The 25,711-nt window shown below is 36.6% G+C and overlaps 1 protein-coding gene across 9 annotated transcripts in view; it reads right to left on the bottom strand.

The window, feature by feature from the left end:
- The window catches only part of EPB41 (erythrocyte membrane protein band 4.1), a 177,594-nt gene that overhangs the window by 29,356 nt on the left and 122,527 nt on the right, over nt 1-25,711 (bottom strand). For 5 of the 9 annotated variants that reach the window (XM_065930230.1, XM_065930221.1, XM_065930222.1 and 2 more), the window contains exons 12-14: nt 19,031-19,224; nt 14,227-14,289; nt 9,492-9,668 (exon numbers count right to left, since the gene is read on the bottom strand). In XM_065930230.1, the coding sequence (XP_065786302.1) occupies nt 9,492-9,668; nt 14,227-14,289; nt 19,031-19,224 (434 nt within the window). Of the gene's footprint in view, nt 1-7,662; nt 7,714-9,491; nt 9,669-14,226; nt 14,290-19,030; nt 19,225-25,711 lie in introns of all 9 variants that reach the window. The other 4 variants (XM_065930223.1, XM_065930229.1, XM_065930226.1 and 1 more) reach the window with 3 other exon arrangements.

The raw sequence follows: 25,711 nt of genomic DNA, 5'->3' as shown, positions 1-25,711 counted from the left end.
ATTTAGTGACACATACAAGTGATAAGAAATTCAGACTTCAGTGTTCACAAATAAAGTTTGACTGGAACACATTCATGTTTCTTGGTTTATTATTGTCAATGCTGTTTTTACTCTACAATGGCAACGTTGAGTAGTTTTGACAGAGACACTATGGCCTGCAAAGCCTAAAATGTTATCTGGTCCTTTACAGAAAAGTCTGTGATCCCCTGGCCTATCTGATATACAAAAACTCTTGACAGCTCAAGAGTTTGATACATTTGGTGTTTTTATATCATGTAAAACACAAAACAAACGTACCAAACTGCTCTTGTATTTTAGATAAACAAAATGTCAAATAACAGGTACTCTTAACGATATCACACTCCGGGATGAATTTACACACATAAACAAGTACCCTGGTCTCAATAATATTGACAGTCTATAGTGAAAATAGTTGATTATCACTGCGATAAATGGACAAGAGCTTTTAACTGAATCAAATTATGACATTAACAAGAGAGACTGACAACATCATAGAACTATATGTAGATTCTTTGAATAAACCAAGGACTGTACTCCAGGATTAACAGGAGGGAGAGGCTTCTGGGCTGAAGAGGGATTGTCTGGGCTACCTGCATGTACTGATTGGGTGTGTGGGGATCACTTGGTACAAATTTGTGCCCCTGTACAAGAGATTCTAAGTGAAAAGTTGGACTTTATCTGTTACCGTAGAACTATTTAATTCATTTGGCAAATATTAATTATTTGTTATGCATCTGGGATACAGAGGCAACTTTGGCAAAGAGATAAAACAAAACAAGGTTTCACACATCTGAGAACCTCATGACTTTGAGGAGACAGGCAAAACTAAGAGAGATTAATATTTCAAAATTTTAGTATCACTTTCTCTGATGGGGCTCTACATCATCATCAGAATGTTACACAAAAAGTAAGTTTCTGTAACTGTATCATATCAAAGTGGAATAAATCAAAGCACATGGGAGTATCAGAGGATGCAAAGGTTAGCCAGGCTGTCAGAGAAGGCAAGCAAACTTTGAATGCACACTCCGGGGATATGCTTCATGAGGGTATACTAATAACAGCAATACAATCTTGTCAACAGGTTCTGGGCTACAAAAAGCTTCCAAAGCTACAAAACTATCCCACCCCAGCCCCAACTCCTTCATCTAAAAAACAAATAAACACCCCCTTGTGCCTTGTGATCTACGGTAAAGTTGAGATTTCCAGGAACTTCACAATGTTCTTTTAGAGAGGCGGAGTCAATGGGTAGGGACATAAAACTGAATAAACCATTGGGAGCTGATAAAACAAGAAAAGCTGGCAGAAAAAAGCAGAAGGATAACATGCTAGGGGGAAAACTGGAACAGACCCAGATATCAGATGGTAAGTTATCTGAGGGCAAGAACTGTGACTAGTTCCAGCATGACTTATTTTTAACTCTGTGAAGAGCTTATATGAGGGGGATGAAAAATTCTTCAGAATGCCTCTATTTAGGACCCAGACTTTTGAAAGCTACAGGGAAACAGACTGACTGAATACATCAGTGATTAATACCCAAAGATCTGGGATGTCCAAAGACATAATATGTTATATCCTGGGAGATAATTAATCACAGGCTAGGAGACCCCTTGATCTCTGAATTTCTACATGATACTGCACAGAAGAATCAAGCCCCGGAAGGGAGAGGAGTTGGACTGGGGACCTATCCAATCCTAAAATTCTGATAATGCTGCCTCTTTGCTTCCTATCCCTGCAATACATTGCCTAGAGGGCAGTGGTTGAAGAATGGATATCAGTAAACAGTGCTTTGCCTTTAATTCTAATCCCCTGTGTTGAGACGGGATTCTGTACATATGGAAACTCTTCTTTAAAGAGAGAGTAGAAGTGAAAATGAAAGATTTAACTGCATCCTTTATTGATTTGGGGGCCCTGAAAAGACAGTTGGGTCTCTATGCCTTTCCACCTCCTTTAATCTTTAAGAGTAAATTTATTCTGTTATTTACCCCAAATGGGATTCTGACTGTGATAAACTGGAGGGCTCCCTTCTAGTATATCAATCACAAAAGATTAGAAAGGCATTCTCAATGCAGATGTTTCCTTGGCAATTTGTCATCTGTATGTTTGGTTAGACTATTATTAAACTTACTTAGCTTTCAGCCTTTATTTCTGATCTGTGGGAGTAAAACCACTCTACTTCCTCTTCTTTTTCTCTTTCAAGTTCTAGTATGGTAGGAATTTTGTTTACAAAATGAAATACTCCATGAATTCGTAATTGCTGATCATAGCTACCCCTCTTCCTCTTCCAACCTAACTTTATATGGCTTCCTCACTTTAACAACAATGTCTTAACCACATCCATTCCTAAGGTCCACCCCAACCTGTTTCTTTTTGCATCATGTTCTGATGTAGTAAAAAGAATATCCCTAGGAATGAGGGGTAAAAGCAGTAGAAATGAGCCAGACTTATGGACACTCTTCCCTACATTGTAGAGGAGGCAGATGGAGTCATCCCACAGATAGAGAGTTGTCTCTGCTTCTACTACCAAGACTACAAACAACAGGGCTCATTTGAGTGCAGTGGGGAAAAAAAGCAGAATTTCCATATGTAACAGAATCAATATAACAATAGTCTCTCTCAGTTTGACAGAGAATGTTGCAAAAAACTTTGGGATTTTATAATTTCTATGAAGAACAGAAGTGAAGGAAACTTGGTAGAAAAGTTCTATATAGCTTTACTCTGCTCAATGCTCTTGGCAAGAAAAAAGCAACTTCCTAGTATTTCATACTATTTTTGAATTCTCTGTCTTCCTTTTGTAATTACATGGTCACTGATAAAGTCTAAATATAAATTTTGATTGGTTATGCCTTCAAAAAAATAACCAAACCTCTGATGCAAAAAAAGTCTTATATCCTTTTCTGTAGGAAATATTACAATAGTGACTTAGGAATATAGGAAAAAGTGAATTGTCTTACATCTACAGGAATTTAAGTAATGTTTAATAGGAAGTACAGTAATAATTAATAGGAAGAAATGTACTAGGATCTAAGATGACAACAAAATCTAGCCCACAGATAATGCCTAGTCTCATGTTAGTCAACAGAGTATCTTCTCCCTTCAAAACTTTTGCTAAAGATACAAAGAATTATTGGAACTGACCCATGAAAACTGAAGCTCCTTCATAATCCACACACTAGCATAAGAAGATGGCTAAAACACAGGTCCAAAACATAGATGCTGGATTTATTTTCAAGTATGGTCCACTCTAAGTAAACCACGAAGGTAAGATGAATTGCCTAAGAGTAAGAGGAATTCTTAACTTTAGTAGTTTTAAATGTTTGCTCAACTTTCAATAAGGAGTAGATGGAAATAAATACAGCTATCTAATTGCTTACTTTCATTTTTTTAAAAATCCAAGAAGCAAATGTGTCTTTGCTTTTTTAAAAAATATTTCTTGTCCCCAAAAGATCAAGCATTTCATGCCCACCAGAGCTTCTGGTTCCTGGAACATTCTCAAGAGGTAGGTTTGTCTCTACGTTATTAGGTGGAACTCTGGGCACCAAGGAGTTAAATCAGCTTCTCAGAGTCACCCTAGGAATAAACTAGTAGCAAAACCAAGGCAAAAACCCAAGACTTTTTACTTAGTCCCAATTGTTTTTCACTCATCAACCTGCTGTTAAGAAGGTCGAAGGAAGAAAAAAAAAAAAGAAGATTGAATCAAGCTAAAACCAACACACAGTTATTTGGATCTGTTTCTGATATCAAGAATGAAATGAGGTGTGAGAGGAAAACCAAGACTATTTACAGCTTTATGTTATACATATGGACAGCAGTGTAAAATATTTTCCCTAAGATAACTGTGACAGGCATATCTTTTGAGACTGCACTGGCCAGCTTATTAGTCAAAGAATTGGCCCTTCTCTTCTCAACCATTCTTACTCTATTAACAGAAGAAAAGGCCTCTTCTTTGACCATCTGAGAACTCCTGCTGCACTTCAGAAAACCGAAAAGTATTGCTGGCTTACACTAGAATTTTAATGGACTTGAAATCAACTCCAATACAAAGGGAGACACAACTCAAGGTGATGCTTACAATAATAATGAGTAAAAAGCTATGTACAAGGATGAAAACTGGAAATATAATCTGAAACAGTTATAAAAGTAGCAATAAAATCCTAATATTATTTCCTTGTTTCTTGAAAAAAATTTCAAAGAATCTAACCGATAACTATAGTTTTGTTATTTCATAAGGAAAGTTCCCATATGTCTATTTCAGATAAAGGGGAGTATTACTACGATCACTTTCTGTCTTACAGAACAGCTCTGCAATATCTCAAGTTGATTTGAGGTCTCTCCTTCCTTATTATGAGTATAAATAAATATGCTTAATTACAAAATATTTCTTATAAACAGACATAGCCTATGACATGAAAGATATACACTTATACCAGATTTTAAATTTTAACATGCTTCTCACTTCTTTCCCATCTTTTTGGAGAGCCTATAATAACCTAGTCACAGTTTTCAGTAAATGCCAGAGTATTATTTCTACACGTCTCCAGAAAAAAATAGAAAAACAGTGGTGGGTATTAAAGGACAAGAGTCTTGGCTCTACTGTTCTCTCTCTCTCTCTTTTTTTTTTTAACGCTAAGAAGCTACCACCTTAAAAAGTCTTGTTTAGAAGTTTCATCAGCTGGAAAGTATTGAGAAGTGAAGTGCAATAATCTCAGTTTGACAACTCTATGAACTCAGATTTCAAAACAAAATATTTGAGACAACATTAACCAAATCATCCACATTGGTACATTGAAGTGCCACGAAAAGCAGGCTACATGCAAGATTTCATTAATACTGAGGGGAAAAAAACAGGTTAGACATCTGAGTTGGGTTGTGAAGAGAGAGCACACGCATATTTACTTCAGGGAAGCCTTAAAAATCAACATGCAAACAGAAGACACGTACTTGTCACAACAGAGCCTTAGCTCACAAGACCATGGATTAAAGACAATTAATTTCAACGCACATGTAAGAATAAACAGGTCTGAAATCTATCATAAAAACGAAATAGATCAATATATACTTTAACTTTATCATAATGGCTAAATATTGCTAATAGCAATATAATTACTTAATTCAATAAAGAAGTAACACAGTATTCTAATTCAGAGAAGGGTATGTGTATGTCCAGATCTTCAAGAAATTTGTTATTCCAGGACTTTTGAAGATGGGCAGAGTAGTCTGGAAAATTCAGCCCTGGCTGGAGGTTAAAGGCACCAGCACCATTTTCCTTACACCATCAACATTATATTTGTGGAAAATGCATTTAACTTTTGCAGACCTCTTCTGTACACTGGGCAGGATAAGAGTTGTTTGTCCCTGTTCACCTCAGAAACATACATAAGAAGGCCACGGAAGTCAAAAGCCCTTTTTTGAAAAAGGGTTTTGTATGTACTGGCTTGATATCTCAAGAAAAGGAGTGGTTATGGATTCATAGATTATGACAAAACCCACTGAAATGTTGTAAAGTGATTGGCCTCCAACTAATAAAATAATATTTAAAAAAAAAAAAAAAAAAAAAAAAAAATGTACCATTTTAAGGCTTTGGAAAGGTTAGCAAGTTGAATTTTTTTCTTAAACTACAAAGCCCATGCCACACAAGTAACTATCAAGGATTAGGAAGACATCCCATCAAACTTGTGGACAGGATTCCTGCTTTGTGAGAAGCACTGGAGAGGAGTACAGAGCAATAGTAAACAATGAGAACATGCAGGATAAAAGAGTGACTGCTTCTGGGGAAAGTACCAACCTGCCGCATGCTTAAATCCAATTTGCCTAAACTTGTTAAACTTCGGTGAGGAAAACTGGTTTTGGCAATCCATGGCTGGTCCTTTGTACCCCATGATTTATTGTCTACAAAGAGTAACATTGTATTGACAGAACATGACTACACAGTGCTCCCCTGGGACAGGAACTATCAAGATCAGAGGGTAACACACAGGAGGTAACACAGTAGAAGCCAAGGACAAAGTTCAATGGTTTTAGTCTTGACATTTCAGACGAGCCCCCTGTTTTCCGATCACAGAAAGACCAACCACCAGACAGCCAATGCAAGAACCACGAGAAAAGACATCACGAAAGGAATACGAGGAGATGAAAAAGTACTAGAGGAGAGGTGGCACTTTTTGAGAAACTTGTGATCCTCAGGGATTGGAATAGAAACCTTGGGAAGAGTTTCTTCGTTTTCTTGCTGGGGCAAGGCTCTTTCAGTAGATCTCTCTTGCCTTTTAATTTTCTCTTCGTCCTGCACTAACAGAGCACGTTCCTGTGTCTGCTTTCACGGTAGAAGATCAAGAAAGACAGAGAAAGATGAACAAAATGACAGATGGAAAATGCTCAAAAATGATACTTGGGGATGTGCAAAGGATTTGGGAAGATCTTTTGGACACTGTATTTTACTTTGCTCTGGCAATTATCCTAGCAAAGTTTCTATAACACAGTAGGGTACTCAATAGGTAATTTTCTGAGTGAATGAATGAAGATCAGAAGTCCTCAAAGTTCAAGGAATCACTGGACTTCATTAGTTACAGTATTTATTCCTCTTTTAAGGATATTCACACAAATTTTTGGTCATTTTTCATTGCTTTGGTGCTGCCAATTTTTCTTAGATTAATTGGACAAATTAATAATGAAACATTCTTCTTGCCATCAGAAAAGTTACTTTTATTACAAATAGAATGGCAGAATATAAAATGTTATCCTCATAACTCTTCATATAGGCTTAAAAAAACTGCAATAGTTCATTCAGTATGGCAATTAACTTTTGCTCAAGGGAATAAAAATCTTAGTCCTATACATTTCAAAGATTGCAAAAGAAAAACAAAAGTATAAAAGTTTATATGAGCCTCCAAGATCTACCAGGAAAAAAAACCCTAACCCAAACCCTCACAAATCTCAATAGTTACAAACTCCCTCCCCACCCACTCAGAATCATGATTTAAAATAATAATAAGGACCATCACAAAGGTTTATACATCACATTAAGCAAATGTTTTTGATACTTTTAAGGAAAATTATTTTTTCCCAATTGAGAAATTTTTCTCCGTCAGCAATTCCTGTACTCTGCCATCCAATCAAGACAGATGTTTTCTATGAAAGGAAAAATTTGGCTCTAAGTTCTCTCAGTTGAGCCAGCCTTCTCTGATCTGTTCGGAAGTTCGACACTGGTTCTTTGCACACCCCTAAGTGATATGTATCAGGGAGAAAGTAGCTGGGGGACTGGTCAGCAAAAAAAGGAAGAAAAGGAAAATAAAGGATGCAAAATTATAATGATTTTTAAAAGAACATAAGAGGGAGAAGAAAGACAACATAAAAAGAATAGGGTACAATTAAATTCATTTTTCTCTCTGAATACATATTTACATCTTCATGCAGCTTTTCAACCAGCCATGCGCCGAAATAAGCATATTGAAAGCTGCAAAATGCAGCAGTGAAAATGTTATATGTGTTAGGTCCAAAGGTGGTGGATATGAATCTACTAGTATAGCCAAAAGAAAAAAAAAAAAAATCATTGAGCAGCTGCTGTCCAGTTTTGGGGGGATTCTCTGCTTAGTGCCATGACAAGAGCAAATTTTGGTTGAGAAGCACAAGTCATAACAGCAGCTTTACCTCTGGCCCACCAACCTTTCTTTCCGAGGGAAGGACAGAGGTTTTCTTCACCTGGTCACACACAAATTATATAAATTCAGTTGCCTTGCAATGCAACAACAATGCTGTCAAAGGTGGAAGAGGTATCCCCAGAGAATAGAAATACTGCCCTAATTATCAAAGAAAAAGTAAGATATGCCAGAAAGTGGAATTAACCTATATAAAAGGTTATCACAGTATAGTTCTAATTTATTACATTATTCATTTAGAGGGGTAATACCATAACCCTAGAGCTAAAGGACTCCATATTGATCTAATTTAATTTGTAAAAGTCATTTCTTCAAAATCCACAGAGTGAAACAGATATTCCCTAAACCAGCCCTGAGATGGTTTCTGAAGGGTTTCTGTTAAGACATAAGATTATTTTCTGGAAACGGAGACTGGTTTGAATTTACCAAACCTCATCCAAGAGGGTACTAAGTTACTTTTTCAAAGTATTTGAGCATCTTTTATTACCTGCAACGAGTCAAAAAGAAAACATATTTAGAACATAAGCAGTTATGGGTTGCAGGGTTAGCCAGGTGAGGTAGCAAGAAGTGCTTTCTCATGAGGTCACGGGCTTATAGAAGGTGGTCACTGTCTCATGCCCCAGGGCACGTGCTCCGGATTTGGGATACGGAACTAAGGACCAGGGAGTGGAGGCTGAGAGGACAGAGAATAGGAAAAATTGCATCCTATCATCCCTGGTAACTTTTTCACTGCCCATCATTCAGGAATTCTCCAGCCTTCTTAGTGAAGTGGGTTCAACTCTATTTGGAGAGCTGTTAGCCAATTTTAATCACATTTTGAAAAATATAAAATGTATCCTTTGTGAACAAACTTTTACTATCTTCTCCAGTTCCAGAAACTAAACAGTAAGTTGGAATAGTTTACCATGAACTCTGAATATAAAAACTAAATTTTGAAAAATTATTAAGATATCACTTTACCTTTCTTAAATAGAACTGCCATTATTTTCAGGGAAAATAAGCATATAATTTTAAAATCATTACACTGTGACTATGACTATATATATACATACACACACATACATACTTAACCTGTACAGGGTAAAGATTAAGTAAAGGATTTTTGAATATGTGCTCAAAGTAACTTTCAATATGTTCTCATTACACAGATTCATTTATTCAGGTGTAGGATTTCTAAAATAGGGAATGACAACAATAGAAAAAGGACAGCCTCTAAAAGGTATCACCACCTCTAACTGTGACTATCTCAAAAAAAAATAGTATTATTAAATTTGATGTTACTCATAAAATAAATCATCAATAGTTCTTCTAAAACTGAAATACAATCATTAAGACTTGGTATTCTCCATTTTCTGGCTTAGAGGCCGCCTCAGTTTATTATATAATTGTGGTCAACCATTCCAGACATTTCTAAGTTGTGCAAGTGTTCAAACAAAGTTTTTAAAAAATGCTTATCCCTTTCCAATTTTGATCTTACTAAATTTAGTAAAGTCTCTGGTCCTTGAAGGCACAGTTTGGACATAAAGTTCTACTGGCTTATGGTCAATTTGTAAACATACACTAGCCAGAAGCATGCAGCTGCAAAGACAGTTCTCAGGGCCTAATCATCGACTGGTCGCTCTAAATGGCTCCCATAACTGGACTGGGTGGTCCATGTGACTTAAAAAGTAAGTGTCTGATTACAAATGCTTTAAAGCTGGAATGAACTCATGAGACACCAAAGCTAAATTTCAGCTCTAAACTTTCAGATACAGATTATCAATATACAAAAGCATTTATTTCACTCATTCTCACCATTCGTCAGACAGACAAAGTACTCACTCCTTCTCCTGTAGGGATTTGCCCATTGATGTTAAGTGTTCGAAAAGGAGAGTGAGTGGATAAGCGTTTATCCCATTCACTAGGCCGGGGTTCTGGTACAGATTCCATGAAGTTCTTTTTCAGCTCACTGATGCTGGCATGATGTTTTTTGATCTCTTCTTGACTTTTGTCTAAATCCTATAGTTGAAAGGACAAAGATGCAAAATAATGAATACTCAGGGAAAAGACCACATCAATGGAAGCCCATAGAATACTATGGGCACTGGTAGAAAATACTCCACATCCAGGATAGGTGTTATTAATCCATAAATTGCATTCAAATTGTAAATATACAATATGGTATATTTTCTTGTCTTTTTCTTTTTTTAACATGGTGCTTTTCTTGGAAGCAGTAAAGCATCATCACCCTATAGCTCTTAGCAGTTATAGAACCCATAGAGAGCTCACTCTTTAATGTTACAACTCTTCTTCCCATCATGTCACAGCTCTGGATCTCCAACTCCTCATTCCAAGCAGGTAATCCTACAGCCCAATCAGCCTCATCGTGATAGGAACTGATTAAAGCTCAGCTCAGGCAGGGTGGAGATAGCAATAGATAAGAAGAAACTGTAACAGGAAGGACATGGTGAAAGATTTGACTCCCACCACTGGCTGCCTTGCCTTAAAGAACTGCAACTGCACAGTATCCCTCTATCTCTACCTGGAGAGAGTTTTTCTTTCTTATTACTGGGTGGCTGTTGTTGGGTTTCGGTAAACAGGAATAACCCCTTCTCAACACAAAAATGTATTATTGAAATTCCTGGCTCAAGCCTCCAGAGCAGATTGTTATTATCTCTGAGTAATTACTCAGGGGTATACAGTATAATGGAATTTTTTTCTTTGTCAATAGTATCCACACACACTAAAAGCCTTATGTTTTCTACCTTCTGACAGTTTTACTTCATCCCTTAGTACCATTCAAAATAGGAACTGTCTTCTAGTAACTGTCAATGGATGGGGAGCAATTTTATAAGTACTTGTCAAATACCTTATTATGTCTCACTGACAACGTAAAATAACTATTCGGGCAGATGTGACTACCGGACAACTAGGGAAAAACTCTCAAGGGGGATATTCCAAGGAGAAATGATCAAAACTGGACAAATAAAGCTAGAAATGATATAATAAATAGCATTCAAGTTTATGTAACAGGAGGCAGAAACCAACTTTCAAAAGAGAGACTAGGCCAGAAATAATCTGGGAAATACAATGTGAAGACAAAAACTCAAATGTTCTTTGTCCAACATATTTCTTCAAAAAAACTCAAAAGATCTGTGCTTGAAATCAAAACATGTGGGAGTCTGTCACTTGATGACTGCTAAAAATTCTGTGTTTATTATATATCAAGGCAGTTCTGTATCCAAGAAAAGCACAATACTAAATATATCTCTTAATATGCTCTGTGAATTTTGAGGATTAGTCTTTTTTTTTTTTTTTGGTTCTATGGGAACAGCCTCATTTGGGGGGGGTGGGGTGGGGAAGGAACTTGTTTAAACAAAAATTTTCTTTAAAAGTTTCTCCTGGGGCAATAGAGGCTTCAATTAAGTAAATTTTCTTCAAAAGCAATGTCAAAGAGAATACAGTATAAGAAAAAGAATCAGTGAGGCATATGACACAATTTTGATTCAGGAGATATTCATTCAGAAAATTCATTTAGTAGTCTATTTATTTTTGCAAGACTGAAAGAGGTTTACATGATCTGAGAGCAAAGAGAAAACTAACCCCAAAAGGGCAATCCTGTGGCTCCCCCATTGCCTGCTGGGTGACATGTGAGTATAGCTCATGAAATGGGCGTCACCAAGGGGAAACCACAGTTTGCACTTTTGTTCTAGCTGAAAGCAAGAAAATCATGTTTACTAGCTAAAGAAAAGCAGGAACAAGCTCTGTCAACAACTCCGTAGTTGGCTGAACAACTGAGACCCACCAGACATGTATGGCTCTTGACCTAGCTTTGGACAAAAATCAAATCTGCTCGGGCCAAGAACTAAACAGATTTGGGAGGGTTACGGGTGGGAATGGCGCAAAACAAAAATGATCAAGAGATGCTATGATAAAACCATAACTCTCTGGGTGATTAACCTCTTACTTCTGAGAGACTGGTGATTTGTTACTTGTCCTGCTTAGCTTCTGTTTGGCTTGGAATCTGAGAAAATAAATGTTTCAATAAAATCAGTAGCTTCTGAGGGAGCTTTCTCCAACCTTTTTAGCTGGCTCTGTTGGAAACCTGTGGGGGCACAGAGGAAAATTAAGATTTCAAAGGGACCTGTTCCAAATAGAAATTGTCATAGACACTTGCTACAGGTTCTCTTTGGGAGATGGAGGAGGCGGCGGCAGATCTAAAAATGAACTCGACCTTATTTGTGCCAGAACAAAGCATTAGTGGGGGTGGGGTAGGAGTAGGGGGAGGAGAGAATACTTGTAAAAATCTGCTAGTATGACAGATAACTTGAGAGAATTTCCTTAAGTGGGGGGGGGGGGGGGGCGGTTTGCGGGGGACCTTTTACAATATAGAGAATGATGGTTAGCCAAACTATTTTGGCTGTTTTCAGGTGAGACCCCTTTTAATGCCTATCATCCTATAACTTTAGCAGCAATCAAACCAAACACGTCATTAAATAGAAAATATTCTGAAAAGCTGGTTAGTAGCTTTAATTTTCAAACACACACTTGTTTAGAAATCCCCTCTCATGGCTGTCAATGAGATGCTGGGAAAAACACATCACACACAGGGACTTTGTGAGTCTCAGAAGCCATAACACACCTCATGGAACAAAGAACAAATATATGATTGGTACTGCAGGTTCCAGTTAGGAGGAATCAGACAGGCAAGCGAAGAAACAGGCATGTTTGGAATTGGGAGACGTTACACTGCTTGAGGATAAGGAGATCAACTGACATCTGTTATTCTTCCTAATCTCAGAAGTGGAACCATTCAGGCCTAGTTTCATTTACGTGCTAAAGCAAAGAGATCTAGATACCAAGTTTAAAATGTCCTAGGGTGCAGCCTAAGAAAATTTCATGGTACATGAGGAAAACATATATAAAGCACTTGGTATTGTGCCCACCACACAGTACATGGTTAATGAAAACTGGCCATAGTTTATTTTTATCAAAGTATCTTATATCTATCAGGCACTCAAAATACATATATTGATAAAGAATAAGATGAGGTTAACTAATTCCTGGAGGCTGAGTTCTATCTAAAAAAATTTCTTCAAACTTCCACTTTAATAATACTTTCTATTACACATGTTCATCTTTCAGGTCTCAGCAAAGCATTGCCTCATCAGAGACAACATCCCTGTCCACCTTATTTGGAGCAGATCCTTTTTATTAGCATACCATACTGTCTATTTCCTTCACAGCTTTTATAATAACTTGTAATCATTTTATCAGTTTACTTATTCACTGTTTCTCCCATCTACTTGTCCCTACATTCTATGCTTCCTGAAGGCAAGAACCATTTATCATCTCCCCACAGTTTTATTTCCTTTGTACTTGAGTTAAATCCATGACGTCAGAATTTATATTTGTTTCTTTTGGTTTTGTCTTGAGTGGAGTCATAATTAGGTCATCAGAGAATAGTTTCTGATGTGTAAACATGATCTGTTTTTTCATAGAATCACTCCAATTTCCTTCATTTTTCCTCATAGAGTTCCTCTAATCTTCTAGTTAGTTTTATATTTCCTTATCCAGTGTGGAGTCTGAAACTAGATAAAGTATACTAATATAAGCTTGGTGAAAATCTGATCAATATTGAGTATAATGACATTACAATTCCTATAGCAGATAGTATGTTGCTATTTCTGAATGGGAGAAAAGTCTAGTTTAATAATTAGATGGATCCTAACACACAAATCTGAGTTTTACCGATTTACTAGTCTATAACCGCAAAGAAATTACTTAATTTCTCTAAGCTTCAATTTTCTCTTTAAAATAAAAATTCCATACCCATAGACTTGTTTTGGACTTCCCTTGTAGCTCAACTGGTAAAGAATCCGCCTGCAATGCAGGAGACCTGGGTTCGATCCCTGGATTGGGAAGATGCCCTGGAGAAGGGAAAGGCTATCCACTCCAGTATTCTGGCCTAGAGAATTCCATGGACTGTACAGTCCATAGGGTTGCAAAGAGTTGGACATGACCGAGCGACTTTCACTTTCAGACTTGTTTTATAATTAAACTATCTTATATCATATGAACTACTCATTAAATGCCAGCCTCCATTCTTTCCTTCCTGTATTTTACTTTTTTCCCCCTGACTATTCTTTTGTCATTTTCACAAGTCCATTTTGAATTGTGATCATACTTTTCCACACTCTCTGGGTTCAGAAGATTAAAAAACCATACAAATTTGATGCTTGAGACACATGGGAATTTATACTCTTGGACAATTCAAGAAACTTTTAAACAGTGATACTGTTCTTTCTAAAAGTGGGTAAAACAATGGAACCATGGGATGCAGAGAAGTAGTCCCAATCATATATTTTCGGATAAGTATGAGAAATGGAAACTAAAGATTCAGAAGTAGAGGTGGTTGCATATCTTTATGTTTACCAACATGCAAAAGCATCTTAAACCTAAAGTTCTCTCATGCAACAGCATGCAAAACCAAACACAGCCCAGAAAGAAGAAAGGGATCAGCGAAGAATGCAGGTTACAGGCAACCAACTGAAATAAGCTTCAAGTTCATACAAACCTCCAACATTAAATTGCTATGTCTGATATAAATGTTTTCACCATCTAGTCTCTCTCTCTTTTTCTGTGAAAATGAAAGAGGGAAAAACAGAAAAGCATAAAAAAATTAAAATGTTGTTCTTGCGGGAAAAAACTGCAAATTGGCAAACCAAAAAAATATTTAAAATTAAATGTCCACAGCGAAGCATATGCCAACATGAAATGGTTACAGAACCACAAGGACACACAGAGGACACGATTACCAGCAGAAAATGGATGGCCTTGTTCATGAATGATGGGGAGAATGCGATGATGTTATTTAAACAGACAGTGCTCCTGGCTTCATTGGCTTCTTACATAACAAGCTGTTTTATGCTCCTTTTTGAAGCTAAGCTGTTTGAGGGTTATCTTAAAACGCATGACTTTAAGAAGTCTTGAATCTCTGTGTTCCACGGAGTAAGGAAATGTTTTAAAACATTATTTAGCTTTTTGACATTATTTCATATTTAGTAATACTGCAGTACGTACATCTCTAATACCTTCCGTAAGAAAGATCTAAGGACATTTTATACAGTCAGTCAATATTCTATTCAGTAAAAACACTCATCCCACTCCCTGGCTGAGAAGAGTGAGACACAGAACAGCCAAACCCATAATTATTAGCAATACGGGGAGTTGTTGCTATGATGGTTTCCATAATGTTGTTGTTTAGTTGCTAAGTCATGTCTGACTCTTTATGATCCCATAGACAGAAGCACACCAGGCTTCCCCGTCCTTCACGAACCCCCAGAGTTTGCTCAAACTCAAGTCCATTGAGCATAAATACTGAATGCGTATTGTTGATTCCAAGCATATGGTGCCACTGTGAAATATTTCTTAAATAGTTTAAAGGATAGATTTGGCCTTCACTATTATTTCACTATGTTTAAGAAGGTGTTTTCACACTGAAAAAGTTTATTTTAATGATTATTTTCAATATATGGTACAGGATTATAATTTCTTTAGTATACATATGTGTGTATATATATATATATATATATATATATACACACACACACATTTGTGTGCATGTGTGTGTGTGTGTATACATCTGCTACTTGAAAGTACTCCCAGCTTAAGAGAAATCAATGAAAAGAATGGATCACTGTCTTTTTAATGCAATATGAAAGTCAGCAGGGGTGATGGTAATATGATATTGTGAAAGTGAAAAATGGCTAACCTTCCTCATTCTTATCAGATCTTCAGGTTTTTCTGCAAGCTTCTGTTTTGCCATTATTAAAAAAAAAAAAGAAAGAAAAATGATAAAATATTGACTCATTGAAGTTTGTTTGAACCTTCATTTTATATATATATATACATATATATATATATATATATATATATTTTTTTTTTTTTTTTTAAGGAGCAGGGAAGACGGGAGAAGAAAAAATTGGGGAGGGAGGGAAAAGGAACAAGTGGCCTGCTGGCACAAACCTGTGTTTGGTCACCATTTGGGGTGGGTATTGTGACCTCGATGTGGGTTTTTTCCACCTACATTTAAGAAATAAAGTGGTAAAAACATTTCAGGTTAGTAGGTTTCTATGAATGGCATTATTTCCAAAACAGCCACATCTTTAGGTGGTTGTGAAATAAACTGATAAGTAATTATAATGATGCAATCATACAGGGGGTGTTACAGGGGAAGGACACTGCTCTCAATAGCAATCTGTCAGTTCACCATCACATTCTCAAGGCTGAAGAGGTAATATGGACAGCCAAAGGATCAAAAAAAAAATTAAGGTAATTATTCTATTGATGAAGAAAACATGTTTCTATTTGTTTCTTAAAAAGTACTTACTAAAAATAATAACTTAGGCTTCAAAAAGTCATGTTTTCCTTTTCAAAAAATGTAGAAATATTTTAAATGACAGTTAAAAACAAATATACAAATGAAGATATCCATGTGTGACAAACATGACAGAAACAAAAAGAAAATCTTTACACTTAAAGCACACATAAAATAAATCACATATGACACCAAACAGGTAAATACAAAAAGTTCTGTTAGTTGATCAATCCACTTAAGGAAGCAGTTTAACCCTTGAGTTTATTAGACAACAACACATCAAAATAAACTCAGTGCAAATGTTACTGATGCATGCAGTTACTTCCAAGGCAGATTTATAAATAAGCACACACAGGGCTCAGCTGCAACATTCAACACACTGTACTCTCCTCTCCAGGGAGTGGGAGCCCATGTGTTCGGTGGATGTGAAAGATTCATCCTTAGTAGTAGGAAGATAGTAACTAATGCCTCCTGCTTAGCTTTGAAATACCTTTAGTAGCAGCCATTTTATATGCCCCAAGTAGAGTAAGCATAAATTTAAAAAACAAGATTGTTAAGAGAAAGCATAATAATAGTAAGCAATGCCTAAAGCACTGGATATATCAAAATGAGAAAAATGTTTTTATTAAGGGTCAAATCAATCACTTTGTATCTTTACATTCTTCACAGAACTTCATTAATTTGTAGTTTTGACATAATCTTTTTCTTTTTTTTTTGGCTTCCAAGCAGCTTGCTGGATCCTAGTTCCCCAACCAGGGATGGAACCCTGGACCCTCAGCAGTGAAAGCGCAGAGTCCTAACCGCTGGACTGTCAGGGAATTTCCTTGACATCTTCTTGATCACATTTGGCAGCCTTACCTCAGAATATAATGTCATTGTGCTGTTTTCTCTGGGACAGAATATAAGGAACATAAGATGACACCAAACTTTGTGACACTGTCATATCATAAGCACTTCTGGCTACAGCCCTTTTAACTGCTGGGGTAAGTAACAATTTGGGTTACTTCTGCTCTGAATCCCAGTAGACATGATGTGTGGCTGTTCACAAGTCATTTCACCTCTCTGAGTTTCAAGTTTTTTATTGATAGAATGGAGAGAATATCTTCATAGAGTTGTGAATGCTTAGCAAATGGAAGTTTTGAATTATTTGGTAAAGCTTAAATTACTTGTTTAAATGAATAATGACTTCTTGCTTTGGGTCCTTAGCAATCCGATAGCAAGAAGTTGAGAGCCTCTACTTCAGTTTAAGAATGGAGACCAAGCAACCACAATAGTTCTGTGTATACTCCTATAGAGAATATTAACTGAGATAAATAAGCACATGAGGAAAGGTCCTGTCTCCACACCTGCAAAATAGGTCTTGTCAAATGACTCAAAAAGCTCTCTATCTGGCACCAAATTAGTGTTAGGTAATGAGATTTCCACAATTACAGGGCTGCTTTATTACTCCTGCAGCTTTATATAGTAAATATAGCTTCAGGCAAATGCCATAATTAGTTTTTAACTGCTACAAATAAAATTAAGTCAAGTCACTGTTAGCTCTGTCACTAATAGTACAGTAATAGAAGGTTATCAGAAGTGGCTTTCAGTCTGATCTCAATACAAGCGTCTCAAAATGTATTTATATAAAATTAACCAGCAAGAAGGCCCCCTACTGGCACCTAAATGGTGAGCCTGTAACAGGAAGTGATCTCTCCACTCTGCTGAGGTCCCAAAAGCAAAGGGAACCTATTCATGAAAATACTTGTGTCTGCCAGATAGGTGAAAGAACAAGGAAGTTAGCACAAAGCCAAAGGAATCTTAGTCACCAGAAAGATTCCCTTGCCACTTCCAGTAATCCAACATTTTCAGTTAGCAATATAAATCAAAAGATGGTCAAAGTGCCAGGTGAGCTCCCCTAACATTAAAAACTGAAGTAGTCTAGCATCAAAAAGGCACTGTTGATGCAGAACCTTGTGGCCAATGGCAAGCACATCTGGCTAGATACAAAAATGCAAACACTTACCATTCATTCAATCTCCCCCTACCTCTGGACTCAAGTTGGTCTCAAAGGACAGTGAGAACTATGTCACACTGAATACTTTTTTAATACAATCAAAACAGAGCCAGATTGGCCACACTTTATAGATAAACTAGATATTGAACTGGCTCCAAAAGAACAAAATTAATCAATCTATCTGCCAAGGTGAGAGCACTTACTAAGGTCTTACGCAGTTTTACATTTCTTAACAGACATATAAAAACGTAGCTTTTCTTATAAAGATCATTTCTATTAATTTCTGTAGTCAACAGTGAGACTTGTATTTACTTTAATAAATCTGAACTGACACCACAACTCTATCGCTGCTAAATGTATTTTTAAAAGCTCATCAACATATAAAAGATGAGTTCAGGTACAGTTACTCCTGGGAAATCTACTAATGAAACTTGTGATTTTTCAACAAAGTTCAGTGACTGTGGTACAATCAACTCAGAACTATAAACAACTCAGTAGCATAACTTTCCTTACATAATTGATCTTCTTTTTATAAAGTTACTTAAGATTTGAACAACCACATATATGTGCTTCATATAATATCTGGATATTCTTTGGGCACATTATACATATATCCATTTTAGGAAATCAAATTATATTTTAATCATACTAGCTGAGCATACTCTTAGAAAGGAATGTGGAGATTCTTTCTGGATGAGTAAAAATTATTTTTAAAAGCAGATGATCATAGTGCTGGTGTGTTTCACAGACTCAGTTTTTAAAATTTAAGTTGGGTAAAGCTGTGTGTCACCTGAAAACATCTGGGACAGCTTACAGTCTTCATGACATGATTCTTTGAAAATATTTTACAGGTTTACAGGGAGTTACCTTCTTTCAGAAAGAGTGAGGAAGAAATAACTTTGTTAGGATTTAACAAAACCAGTGCTTTGAGAACCCGCCTGGTCAAGGAGTCAACACCTCTGAATCAGAAAGTGAGCCAGCTGGACCTCTGGGCTGACAACATACCTTCCACGCTTCTGTGGGCTCTGGCTCAGCATCCTCAGGCGGCGCCTCTTCCTGTTTCACTTCAACCTGCACTGTTTCCTTCTGTGCTGCCTTGACAGGTGCGCCTGGGACGCCGCCCTCTGCGGCTTGACTCGGAGCAATGGCTGGTGCAGAGGTGGGCCGAGGGCTTCGGTCTGCTGACTCAACGGCCGCTGCTGCATGAAGAAGACAAAAGTGAAAGAGAAGTGAAGGCGAGAGTCACTGTACCACCTTCACAGCCACCATGTGAAATAACTGTGGCTTCAGGACACATAGGCGTGTTACAGTGTCCAGTGGCTAACAAATAGAAGGTAAAAAAATGAATTATTAGTGTTCTGGTAGATGACCAACGGCAATAGTGGCCATAAAAAAGTTAGAAGAACCCTGACAGAAAAGCTAAAAACTCCTGATGATGATCATATCCTATAAAGGGTGGGATGGGAGGCAAGACGGGGCGGAGAGTGGAGGATTGAGTGTAGACAGCAAGATAAAAAAAAAAAAAAAGAAAAGCTCATTTTATTAAAAAGTTGGCAAGATTGTTTAACCTTGTAATCTTTTAGCTTTAAGAACTTGCAAGGTAGTCTATGAAGGAGAAAAAGGGTTAATTAAGCCTGATTTCTTCCAGGAAGACTTTTTGAAATAAAGATGCATTTATTTATAGGTGATTTCAGTAACCTAAAAATATATTCTAGAAAAGAGGATTAAGTCTGATTTTTCTGTTAAGCCCCCTTGGAATGATTACAAAATAACTTGGAATGATTACAAAATAACTTGGGATAAAGGAATCTTCTTATAAAACATGTACATTTTTTGATGGTTATTTAAGAGCAAATCTTTGAACCAGACACTTTTCTTTTTAACTTCTTCATTAAAATGTAAAATTCAATCCATTCAGCTAGTTTATGTCTTTTGGCTGGGGCAATTAATCAATTTATAGAATACTCTCTGACATAAATTGCAGCAAGATCTTTTTTGATCCACTTCCTGGAGTAATGAAAATAAAAACAAAAATAAACCAATGGAACCTAATTAAACTTAAAGCTTTTGCACAGCAAAGAAAAATATGAACAAAACGAAAAGACAATCCACAGGATGGGAGAGAATACTTGCAAACAAAGTGACCAACAAGGGATTAATTTTCAAAATACACAAACAGCTTATGCATCTCGATGTCAAAAAAACAAACAACCCAATCAAAAAATGGGTGGAAGATCTAAATAGGCATTTCTCCAAAGAAGACATGCAGATGACCAAGAGGCACATGAAAAGATGCTCAACATCACTAATTATTAGAGAAATGCAAATCAAAACTACAATGAGGTATCACATCAATCAGAATAGCCATCATCAAAGAAGTCTACAAACAATAAATGCTATAGAGAGTGTAGAGAAAGGGAACCCTTCAACACTGCTGTTGGGAATGTAAATTGGTACAGCCGCTATGGAGAACAGTATGCATGTTCCTTAAAACACTAAAGACAGAGTTATCATATGATCCAGCCATTCCACTCCTGGGCATGTATCTGGAGAGAATCATAATTCAAAAAGTTACATACACCCTAATATTCATTGCAGCATTATTTACAACAACCAGGGCATGGAAGCAACCTAAATGTCCACCGATGGATGAATGAATAAATAAAGAAGATGTTGTATGTATGTATATACAATGGAATATTACTCAACCATAAAAAAGAACAAGATAATGCCATCTGCAAGGACACAGATGGACCTAGAGATTGTCATACTGCATGAAGTCAGACACAAAAGACAAATATCATATGTTACCACTCATATGTGGAATATTAAAAAAAGAAACAGGGTTACTGGGTTAGCCAGAAAGTTTATTGAGGTTTTTCCATTACATCATATGGAAAAACTAGAATGAACTTTTTGGCCAACCCAAAACAAATGAACTTATTTATGAAACAGCAATAGATTGACAGATGTAGAAAACAAACGTTCCCAAAGGGGAAAGGGGTGAAGAGGAATAAATTAAGAGATTGGGACTGACATATACACATTACTACATATAAAACAGATAACTAAAGAACCAAGTGTATAGCACAGGGAATTCTACTCAACACACTGTAATGACCTATTGGGAAAGCAATCTAGGAAGAATGGAGATATATATATATATCATATATATATATATATATATATATATACACACCTGATTTGCTGTGCCGTACAGCAGAAACTAACACGTTGTAAATCAACTATACTCTAATAAAAATTAATTAAAAAATAAAATAAATTCAAAATAAAATAATCAAAACAACACTTTGAGTTCCACCCTACTCTCTTCCAGAGTCTTATCACACTCTGCATCATTGCTCCCATTCTCTAATATATCTAGAGCAGCAGTTCTCAACCAGGGGTGATTTTGCCCACCACCCCAAGAACATTTGGCAACATCCGGAAACATTTTTGGTTGTCATAACTGAGAAGTAGGAAGGGTTACTGGCTCTAATGTGTACAGAATAAGCTTGCTAGGTTAATTAACCCTAATTTAGGGCAAAGACTATATATAGATTGCTTTAGAGGGAATTGCTTTAGAACTGTGGTGTTGGAGAAGACTCTTGAGAGTCCCTTGGACTGCAAGGAGATCCAACCAGTCCATCCTAAAGGAGATCAGTCCTGGCTGTTCATTGGAAGGACTGATGTTGAAGCTGAAACTCCAATCCTTTGGCCACCTGATTCGAAGAGCTGACTCACTTGGAAAGACCCTGATGCTGGGAAAGATTGAGCGCAGGAGGAGAAGGGGATAACAGAGGATGAGATGGTTGGATGGCATCACCGACTCAGTGGACATGGGTCTAGGTAGACTCCGGGAGTTGGTGATGGACAGGGAGGCCTGGCGTGCCGCAGTTCATGGGGTTGCAAAGAGTCAGACACGACTGAGCGACTGAACTGATTTAGAGGGAATATACAATATATGCTTATGACAAAAGTTTGATCTTTTCACAGAGTTAAGAGCTGTTTTGGTTTGGATTACTGGGCATCTAAGTTTCACATCACTCACTTAAAGACAATCACTCATACTCTTTTTATGCTTTTTACCTTCATTCTTTCAGCAACTAAAAGAGGACATCCATACACTTTGTAGTAAGAGCCCACTGGCAATATCTAGAAATGCAGTGTCTTTTCATATGATTTAATATTTCTGATCATTAACCTTCATGTACTGAGACTTTAAAATCTTAATTAAATTACATAGAAATCTGTATAATTTTTATTACACACTTTCCTGCATTCTTAAATTGAGTATACTGAAATTAACTTTTCCTGATAAATTTAGATTCATAAGCAGTAAAAATTAGGTAAAACAAAAGGAATTCCATGAATCAGAGCAGATTAAAAATTGAAATTCACAAGTATTTCATATACACAACACCAAAAAAGAAATGCTTCAGGTACTGTAATGAGCTCTAGAGAAAGAAATCACTCCTCAGGGGATACACAGGAAAAAAACAACAGAAACCCAAGGATCTAATTTATCTTTCAGTAGAAACTTTGTAGCCTCTTGCAAGTCCCTGCTCTTCATGGGTGCTCTAAGCCCGTCAATGCAAGAATGGCAGATGGCAGACCAAAGCTAACAACACAGGGGAATGTGACAAAATATTTTGCTCACAGTTGTGTTAAAGTATCATTATACATGTGTATTCACACCTCCTCTCAAAGAATTAATTCGACTCTGTCTGGCATCAGAGAAGCATAGCCCATGCTTTCACCATGTGTTATTTTGCCACTTGCATTTGGTTTTAATCCAACACTAATATTGCAGAGCCAAATGATTTAAGTTTTCAGTATTCCTAGCCCTGGCAATCTGTGCTATATGAGGGAAAGTAGGTATAAGTGTGGTAACTGGCAGTTAGAAACAGAGGCAGAAAGTTGCATCATTTGCAAAATATGGAAGATATTAACTCTATGGGAAGTTCAGCTCAGTTGCTCAGCCTTGTCCAACTCAGGGATCCATGGATGGCAGCATGCCAGGTTTCCCTGTCCATCACCAACTTCTGGAGCTTGCTCAAACTCATGTCCATTGAGTTGGTGATGCCATCCAACCATCTCATCCTCTGTCGTCCCCTTCTCCTCCCCCCTTCAATCTTTCCCAGCATCAGGGTCTTTTCAAATGAGTCAGCTCTTCGCATCAGGTGGCCAAAGTATTGGAGTTTCAGTCCCTCCAATGAATATTCAGGACTGATCTTCTTTAGGATGAACTGGCTGGATCTCCTTGCAGTCCAAGGGACTCTCAAGAGTCTTCTTCAACACCACAGTTCAACAGCATCAATTCTTTAGCACTCAGCTTTTTATATGGTCTAACTCTCACATACATACAAGACTACTGGAAAAACCATAGCTTTGACTAGACGGACCTTTGTTGGCAAAGTAATGCCTCTGCTTTTTAATATACTATCTACATAAGTCATAACTTTTCTTCCAAGGAGCAAGCATATTTTAACTTCATGGCTGCAGTCACCAGCTGCAGTGATTTTGGAGTCCAAGAAAATAAAATCTCTCACTGTTTCCATTGTTTCCCCATCTATTTCCCCAACTCTATGGGAAAGTTGGATATAAAAATACTTTACAAATACTAAATATTAATAACTTTAAAGTCATATGTAGATCTTTGTATTTTTTTCTTACAGGTTAATATTATTTCAAGAGTATGCTGAGCAAAAATACACAATGATATGTAATTCAAGCGTAAAATATCACCTAGGACCTCTGGAGAGAAGCAAATTCCTTTTCTCCATAAAAAGGCTATAAAAAGTGTGGATCACAACAGAGAATCATGGTAGTGACTGTGGTTCTTGTCTTTTTATTATTTTTCTTGTATTTTTAAACAACTTGAGATATAAGTCACATACTATAAAATTCACCCATTTAGACTGTCTAATTCAAAGCTTTTTCATATATTCAGTGTTGGAGGTAGTGCTTACTTCTTAAGATATTCTGGCTTTTCAGTTTTATGAGTTCATTTGTTAGCTATTAAAAGATTTTGGTGCAAATACAGAGAACACTTAACTCTAAAAATTGAATTATTTCCCATTTCTGAAGGTCTAGACAAAGAAGAGTCCTGATTATGATCAGTTAGTGGGCCCATTAATTCCAGTATTATATTGCTCTTATCTGGCAACAATAGAATTGAATTGTTTATTAGAGCAGTGAAGAGTAAAACTCAAAACGATCATATAGAGTAAAAGGAGTCTTAAATTCTAGTTCTAGGTGTTACTAGCACAATTTCTGCTAGGATGGCACAGGTACAATAGGTATGCAATGGGTCAGTGGTTCTGTTATCAGAGGAGCATGACTCATCTTTGGATCTTGAAAAAACGAACAAAAAAACCCAGCTGATGCTCATCTCCACCACAGACAGACGTGGTATCTGAGTGAAGCTTGGGCATTTGTTTTGTTTTAAAGCTCCAAAGACAACATGGATGTATTTCCCTGGCAAGAATCACTGCAACCACTACTCACAGGATGGATACGGCTTGGTGTGTGAACCTAGGAAGTTATATGACTGTTTTGTGCCCCAGTTTCCGCAATAGTAAAACAAGAATTCCTAAACGCTTTTTGTCCACTAGATTGTTGGCACTAAATAGGAATATATAGAAATGGTTTGAAAATCAAAAAATGCAACAAAAATATAAGCTGAAAAATCCTTGTCATCATTATTAGCATATTCTTGTGACCTCCTACTCTATCATATAAATTGGTATCTGAATCAGTTTTAGTTCTTTAGCTGGTAAAGCAGATGCTCTGAGCACCAGCTAGAACAAAAGAGAAAGGGAATGTTCATTAAAATGAGGTCTCTTATAAAGTAATACTTATTAAAGTTTCCCTAATACACCATCTTGAGCTTAGAGGCTTATATTAATTTAAAAAGGGGGGAGGCCTAATAGGGGAAAGTCTCTCTATTAAGAAGAATGGAAAAGGATCCAGGAAAAGGAGGAAAAATAGTTTTTACAGACACGTTTTCAAATTCTTATACTGAGCAGACAGTATACAGAGAAACAGAAGACATTTGAAAACAGAACTACAAAAAGTGTCCTACTCAGTTTATATGCAATTTAGATGTTTAAAAGATAATATATATAAAATATTTAGAACAGTACCTAGAGCATACTAAGTGCTCAATGAACTGTCTAATGACATCTTTTATCCTTCCTCTTCTACAGAAAAGAAGTTATCTTGGTGAAGGATAAAAACATGGCACTGGCAGAACAGTTTTAGATATTCCTAGCTCTGTCACTGACTATGTGATGTTAGACAAGTCACTTAAATTCTAAGGTTAGGTTGTAAGAAATAATAAACATCAATGGATATTCTTTTAAGAAATTAGAAAAAGAACAGTTCAAAAAAAGTAAAAAGAAAATAATAAAAATACTAGCTGGCAAAAGTTAAATTAAAAATATATGACAGGAAGAAAACAAAACCCAAAACTGGTTCTTTGGAAAGATTAATAAAATTAACAGATCAGTTACAGGCTTGTTAAAAAAAAAACAAAAATGAGGGATAGGTGTATAACATAACAATATGAGGAACACAGAAGGGGACATTGCTGTAGATCTTACAAATATTAAGAAAATAGAACTTTATGGCAATACACTTGAAAATTTAGATGGAATGGGCATTTCCTAGAAAAAGCACAAT

This window comes from Muntiacus reevesi, chromosome 3, assembly GCF_963930625.1.
Source record: "Muntiacus reevesi chromosome 3, mMunRee1.1, whole genome shotgun sequence".
In the NCBI taxonomy this organism is placed as follows: Eukaryota; Metazoa; Chordata; class Mammalia; order Artiodactyla; family Cervidae; genus Muntiacus; species Muntiacus reevesi.
The sequence above is the reverse complement of the archived record's forward strand: the minus strand, read 5'-3'. Positions and strand labels throughout refer to the sequence as shown.